At 44.3% G+C, this 7,519-nt stretch overlaps 1 protein-coding gene across 1 annotated transcript in view; it reads left to right on the top strand.

Annotated features, from left to right (window-relative positions):
* Nucleotides 1-2,575: 2,575 nt before the first annotated feature.
* C5H1orf105 (chromosome 5 C1orf105 homolog) overlaps nt 2,576-7,519 on the top strand; it is a 40,185-nt gene continuing 35,241 nt past the window's right edge. Inside the window, exon 1 of the mRNA XM_021198237.1 lies at nt 2,576-2,726. Coding sequence (XP_021053896.1) covers nt 2,706-2,726 — 21 coding nt within the window. The 5' untranslated portion in view covers nt 2,576-2,705. The remainder of the gene's footprint in view (nt 2,727-7,519) is intronic.

Here is a 7,519-nt window from a genome sequence, read left to right as displayed (position 1 = left end):
GAGAGAGAAAGAGAAAGAAAAGAATAAACAATAAGCTAATTGAACAATAAGCTAATGAAATTTCTTTCAACAGAATAGAAAGAAAGAAAGAAAGAAAGAAAGAAAGAAAGAAAGAAAGAAAAAGAAAGAAAGAAAGAAAGAGAGGAGAGAGAAAGAGAAAGAAAAGAATAAACATCTAGAATCTACAAAAGACACAGAAGTCTGAATCCTTTCAACCTACCTCCAGAAATCTTATCAATAGTTATTATTGCACCAAAATATGTTATTATTTTCCTAAAGCTAATATAGAAGATTTAAAAAACATAGAATATTACAGAAGAGACACATAAGCTCACATATTCTGACAAATTTAGGGGTAAGAAGAAAAATAGTGCTAAAAATACATGCGTGATAAAGAACAGAAATGTGGGCACCTCAGGCAATTTCTTCAAGATGTCAGTAAAGTTCCCGAGAAAGTGGATGAGTAGATGCTTGAGGGAAGAGAGAACTTTTTAGTGCATCTGTCCTTAAAATAATAATAACAATATTAAACTTTTAGGCCATAGTAATTTTTTTTTTTTTTACTGTTCCCTCCACCCGCAGGAAATTAATACAAATACAATGCTTACTTTTAAAGTGATAGAGTGCGCTCTGCCAGCTGGGTAGCAGCTTTGCCAATAGCTTTTTATTTAATTTGTGATTTTCTGTCTTAGAGATGTACTGGACAGAATTTGGATTGAAACGTAGCTGTTTCTTCTCAGATGGGGGCCCTTGTGAAAATGCCTCATTTTACTCTTTAAAACAGAACACTACACATCGAGAGAACGAATCAGTCTCTAGGACTCTGTTCCGTTCACTTCACTAGGGTCCCATTTACGTTTGACCTGGGGGAATCCTGGCAAAGGAAGGCATGAAGACAATCTGGGCAGGACCTCCTTATTCTAAAGAGAAGACCCCAATCATTAAAACCATCTTCTTTGGACCACGAAAACCACTTAGATCATTTTTAAGAATTAAATTCTCTACTCAAAAATGTAAGCCAGCTTCTCAGGTTTCAAGTTGCATACCCTGGGTTACCTCCCTTCTGCTGTATCCAAGGTTGGTTAATGAGCAGGGTTCCTGGCAAAGTTGAAGACTGTAAACCAAGGCATTCAGCTGGCTTTCCTGTAACCCAGAGCAACTGAACGGGTGTGAAATAATATAGACACTGCTCCGTTTGCCTTTCCCTTATATCATTTGATAATCATGTATGTCTGTATGTGTAGATGTTCATATGTGTGCATCTGTGTATGAACTCTCAGAGGCCAGAGGACATCCTAATATCCTGCACTATCACTCTCCACCTTACTCCTTTCAGTCAGAGTTTCTCACTGAACTTGGAGCTAGGCTGGTGGCCAACAAGGCTCAAGGAGCCTCCTGTCTCTGCTCTACACGGCACTGGAGTTCCACGCAAGCATGTGGCCACATGTGGCTCTTTACATGGGTGCTGAGATAGGACCTCATGGTCTCATGTCCCTGCAGCAAATACTGTTGGACACTGGACCATCTTTCCAGTCCCATGAATTTTACAGTATCCTTTACTAGATAGATCCTTACACCTGCAGGCACAATAAATAGTCCACGGTTGATTTATAACCCTTTGCCAAAGTGTTGCCAGTGCAAGCTAGCTTTTGCTTCTAACTTTCTTCAAGCCCTTGGTTTTTTTTTTCACTTTATCTAAAATTGAAATGTACACTTACTTGTACCTGATATCTACGTAATTTGGACATTTACAATTTGAATTGACCTCATGAACAAGAAGAAAGTAAAATTCCAACTGTATCAAAATATGAAGTGACCTTCATCTCCTGAAGATTACAATGACCTTCATCTCCTGAAGTGTATTCTCTTATTTTATAGACAGAAGAAAAGAGGAGGGGGCCTGGGGTAGGAGAAGAGGCTGGAATAGAAGCAAATGCTACGATGATACGCTGGCCTGTGGTTACTGTACATGGTTTTCATTTCCTTCATAATATATTCTTCCTCAACCATCTCTAACTTTCTGTCCTTACATCTCCCTTCATCCTCCATGTGTGATAGAGGAGGAAAGGTATTACAGTCTTCAAGATCAACTATAATTCAGGATGGTCAAAAGGACAGTCTTCAAGATCAACTATAACTCAGGATGGTCCAGAGGAGTCAGTATTTCTTTTTAAAAACACAATATTCCTTGCATAGGCATCTCATTATATATTAGATGCCTCTGGGATTTATAATATCTTAGTCAGCAGGAGCACCAGAGAAGTAATAGAATAAGCAGCAGCTTGAAAAATAACCAAATAAGCAGTTATCACATATTGTTATGATAAAAGTTTGGTCATCTTTCCTAGGGAAAAAGTATTAATGATTCAAGTGCTGATGCAGCTAGCTGAGATCTTGACAGCATTAAACCATTTGTTCCAACCTTGACCTAATGTTCTAGAAGGTAGCCAATGTGACTTCGGACAAAGGAACAATGCAATGCATTCCAGCCAATCAAAACCCAAAGTTCTCGTTCCTAATACATGCTGCAAGATTCTAAGTCATTCAAGTGCTGGAGACAGGCATCCTGGTGGTGAAAGTATGGAGGGGTCTCCCTCCTGCTTTGGTGCCTAACCAAGAGGTACTGTAGCAGTCTCCCCTTGACAGCACAGAGAGGTATCTGTGTTCTCCAGTTCCCAGCTCAAAAAACTGAGAACGTCTGAGAGATGGAAAGAAGAGAGCTAAAGGTAGGAAAAATTAGAACTTCTAATAGCAATAGTTCTTCTAGAGTTTCACCACTAAATAAATGTATGTCAACCTCCAGAAACATATGTGCAAACAGGAAAAGGATTTCAGTCCATGCTTGGGTGAACCCATTGCTCTGGGCCTGAGTTGAGGCAGGATAGCATTAAACTATGCTAAGGCTTGTTAATGTGTCTATACTGCTAATAGTATATAGGTGTTTCATAAGATACACTTCTTCAACTAACTCACTAGTTCTTCATTCCAACCTTCATCTTCCAATATGGAGGCCAGGAGGCAAAGAGAAGGGACAGGTAATGGCATATGTCTCTCCATGGCATGTTCCACAATTCCCTCCCTCCTACTCTTCATCACCTTCTAATGAGACCATCGATTATGAACCTATCAAGGATTAGCTCAAGGTCCAATTACTTCTTCATATCCCAGCTGACATCCAGGCATGAGATCCCCACATGGGCCTGCAGGGTTCAAACCATAACAAAGACTAGGAGGGAAACACTGCTATGTGTGTACAGACTAGGACATTTTAATGAGTGTGATAGACTCCAAGTCTCCTTTTTTTTCATGGCTTGAAAATAATATTCTCCTTGCCAATATGTATCTTATAACTCTACAAATAAGGATGATAGAAATAAGGATGGATGCTTGCCCAACTATAAATCCAGTTTTTAGTTGAACCACACAGGAAGTTAAGACTGCTAAAAACAGAGACCAGAAGAGATGCTGTGTAAACATGATCACCACACTTCCAGTCCACACAACCAAGGTTAAAAAACAACAACAACAACAACCAAAGATCCAGAATCCCAGCAGGAAGGAAGCAGCAATAGCAATATCTCTGGGGCTTGCAGGCCAGCCAGGCCAGTCAATGAGTAATCTCTAGATTGGTGGGAACCTTGCTTTAAAAGAAGGTGAGAGCCAAAAAGCAGTGGTGGCACATAACTTTAATCCCAGTTCTCAGGAAGCAGAAGCAGGAGAATCTCCGAGTTCCAGGCCAGCCTGGTCTACAGAGCAAGTGCCAGGGCAGCCAAGGATATATAGAGAAACCCTGTCTCAAGAAAATCAAAACCAAAAATAAAATAAAAATGTGTGTGAGAGAAAAAGACAGCCAACATTGAGCCTTGGCCTCATACACATGCAACACACACACACACACACACACACACACACACACACACACACACGACTGAAAAGCAAACCAATTCTGCACTCCCCATATTTTAACTGGGGTCTGTGTGTGAGGAAACCATCGTGAACTTAGACCATTGCCCCATGAAATACACCCAGCACTGGAAGGGCACAACCAGCTGCCTTCACACCATCAGATACACCTGCTGTTCATCCACACCTTAAGATCAAAAAGCTAAGGCAATCAACAGGTGGCTGGCTACTGGTGGGGTAAAACCACACACTGCCACTTCCATACTGTTTTTAATCAGGTTTCAGGGTACTTTATAACAGATTCAGTTTTCAGACTCCAATAGCAACTTGAAACTCATGCCTGTCAGTCATGAACAAATGCAAGGACGTCAACCCTGAGCCTTGGTGAAAGACAGTCACCAAGAAGACGCTGAGGACAGTCTGTCCCAGCACGTGTTTTTTAAAGTACCATTTCGAATTGCTGTACACTACTGAAAGCTAATCTTTCGGCGGGCTCTCGGGCTCAGTATTTTCTCCTGCGTAAACACTGTAGAAAGCAACAGAGAGCAAGTTCGAGCCAAGAGACAGTTTCTTCGGTCTGCCTTTTTTCTCTTTTAAACATAAAAAAGAGTATTTTCAGCTATGTACACAAAGGCTGCCTGATGCCTCAAGGATCTGTTTATTTGGTAATTTTAAAAGAGTGGGAAGCCCACAAAGTTCTCACTCACCAGAGTCCAAATGTAACTTGGGCCCAGCACTAGGCCACAGGCCATCCCACGGTGGCGAGCAGCTAGCCAGCAAGCTTGGGAAAGCAAAAGCAGCTTTTAAGTGGCCCCAAGAGACTATGTCTTTTTTCAGCCCTGGGGAAATCAGGACTAGTGTGGGCAAAGAAAACCTCGGGGCAGAAAACCCCAGGCTGCTCCTGGATGCTCCGTGAAGCAAGGTGCCCCCTGCTTTTCTAAGGTCCGTCCTTTCTTACCTCTCCATTGTGGAAGGAAAGAGCCGAACCAGGCCTGGGGAGGAGGCTGTGCACAGGCTAGGCAGTAGAGAAACTGCTGCTTCGTGGCTCTAACTTTCGGCAATCCTCTGTTCATGCACAAATGCACGTGGGAGGAAAGCGGTGCTCTCATTTGATTGGTAACTGCTGCCGTTTCCCAAAGGAAACCAACATTGATGACACCTGGGAGTTGAGGGCTAAAAAAGGAGCCAAAAACCCTGGCCCGGCCTAAGCATATCCCAGCAGACCTTCTGCGGGTTCCACTGTGCCACTCCCTGCCGCCCAGCTTGCCTGCGCCCGCCCAGTAGTAGAAGGAATGTGTTTGCTCGGGCCCCGTGGTCCAAAGCTCTTCATCAAACCTTGCCTTTCAGCTAATCTCTGTTCCCTTGCCAGAATCAAGGTTTCTACAGCTTTCAAAAAGACTGCTGCTGAATTGTTCACAGTTCTTAGGAAGTCTTGGTGATTATCCCGCAAAGGGCTCTAGTCAAAAATGCCTGTCACCCACCCAGAAAGAAAATGAGCGCACAAGTCCTGTTTGTGAACCAGCATAGCATCTCCCGAGACTGGACCTGCTTCAGTACGAAGAGAAGGCCCCAGAATCCAGCCCTACCCCGCCCCCAAACACTCTTAGCACACTATCTACTTGAACTTACTGATATTTGTTTCATTTGCCTTTTATTCCCGTTTGTATCTGCCATCTCAGAGTGCTTAGACATCTAGGTCACCCTGTAACCTCCACAGGCTTCTTCGTCCCAAACTTTGAAGATCATTGCCCTGTGCCCAAGCACCTAACTCACTGCCCAGGCGATGCAACTCGGAGTCTATGCAGCCTGTTCTCCAAGACATGCCCCCCCCACACACACACGAGCTTACTTTACACGGGTTTTCTCTAGGAGCACCACATCCCCGCAGCCTGTCCCCCAAAAGCAGCAGCATGCCGCCTGCGCCCCTCCTCCAGCTGAGCTTGGAAACCTCAGGACTTCAGACTTGAGCGCATCCCCATGTACACATTGTGACTGTGGATCTCTCCAGCCCAGTGTCCTTATTTCACAGTGATTTCAGCCCTGGTTCACAGCTGGCCTCTTTTGTGCCATTTCTGTTTTAATTCTGAGGCCTTTACATACATGTATAGGTAATCCACCCCATCCTGCCTCTCATTTTATTGGGCTTCGCTCTTCCATCAACCTTGACCTTCCCCTACCTCAACTACTCGCCCCTAATTTTAACCTTGTCTGCTCATGGGCTTATGCTTCTCATTCTAGGGAAACTTCTTGGACCTCAATCTACCGACTTTCTCTATCACCTTGTAGCCTCTGTCCCTCATCCTACCCTGAGATTCATTTGACCAATCTACCACTCTGATTTAAACCAACTCTTCCCTAGTTTGCACCATGCAACTGAACATGACCTGAAAAATATATAAACAAGTGCATAGAGTGGAAGCTGGCTTTATTTTAAATTCCTCACCACCATAGTGAAAGGACTTACTGTTCTATTACTGTGACTAGACACCATGGGCAAAGCAACTTATAAAAGAATATCAAACTGGGACCTTGCTTCCAGTTTCGGGGTGGGGGGTTCGTCCAGGATCACCACAGGGAAACACATGGCGGCAAGCTGGCAGGGAGGGCTCTGGAGCAGCGTCTGAGGGATTCACAGGCAGGAAGCAGGAGAGGAGAGGAAGACTGATTGGGTGGGCATGAAGAGAACTTTAGAAACCCCACCCCCAGTGACACACCTCCTCCAACAAGGGTACTCCTAATCCTTCCTAAACCGGCCACCAAATGGGACAAAGCATTCAAGCGTATGAGCCTATGGGGCAATGCTCTCTCAGAGCACTACGGGGTACCAGGATGACTGATGTAATCTGTCCTCCCAGTACCCTCAGCTGTTCCCGTGTGCTCCGCTCCTTCATCCTCCCCTTCACTCATAATCCTCACCTGACTCCTTCCTCTGTTCTCTAGAAAACTGAGGCAGCCGAGGAATTCAGCTTCTGTATCCAACAGCTGTGCCCCTGTACCCAACCTTTCCCGCTTGCTAACGATAGATAGCTCAGCTCGCTCTGTCCTTCTATTTGGGTATTACATTCTATCTCCTCTCGCCTACTACAGTAGCTCCTCCTGGTCAAGGAGCCTCACCACACAGCGTTGTTTTGTTTTTTTAACTTCGCCCTCCTTTTCTGTACCAGTCCTTGGCTGTCCTTTGAAGCAAAACTTCCAATATGCTTTCTTTCCTACTTCCAAGCCCACCCCACACAAGTCGTTACTCCACCCATCATGCTAAAGTTCTACTCTTTTCAGGTCCAATGGTATGCCCTCCATCCTTAGAGTCTGGCTGACCACAGATGGTCACCCTTTCCCACTGCAGCCACGTTTTGCCCTTGATTCCTAAGGCACACCACCCTCTTGGTTTTCCTCTTTCCTCCCTGGTTGTGCCACCTGGAATGACACCATTCACCATTTCACGGCTCGGCTCCTGCTGTCTTCTATTTATATCCATTGTCTCCTCCTGCTGAACTGTACTATGTTGAGGATCTATAAGCCCTTTCATTTATAGATATACCTCAGGCACATATAACAATACCTGCCATGCAGTAAGGGCACAAAGAGCATTTGCTGACTGAATAAATTCCTAAGGCAA

This window comes from Mus pahari, chromosome 5, assembly GCF_900095145.1.
Source record: "Mus pahari chromosome 5, PAHARI_EIJ_v1.1, whole genome shotgun sequence".
Taxonomy (NCBI): Eukaryota; Metazoa; Chordata; class Mammalia; order Rodentia; family Muridae; genus Mus; species Mus pahari.
Note: the sequence above shows the minus strand (reverse complement) of the source record. Positions and strands in the feature narration are given on the sequence as shown.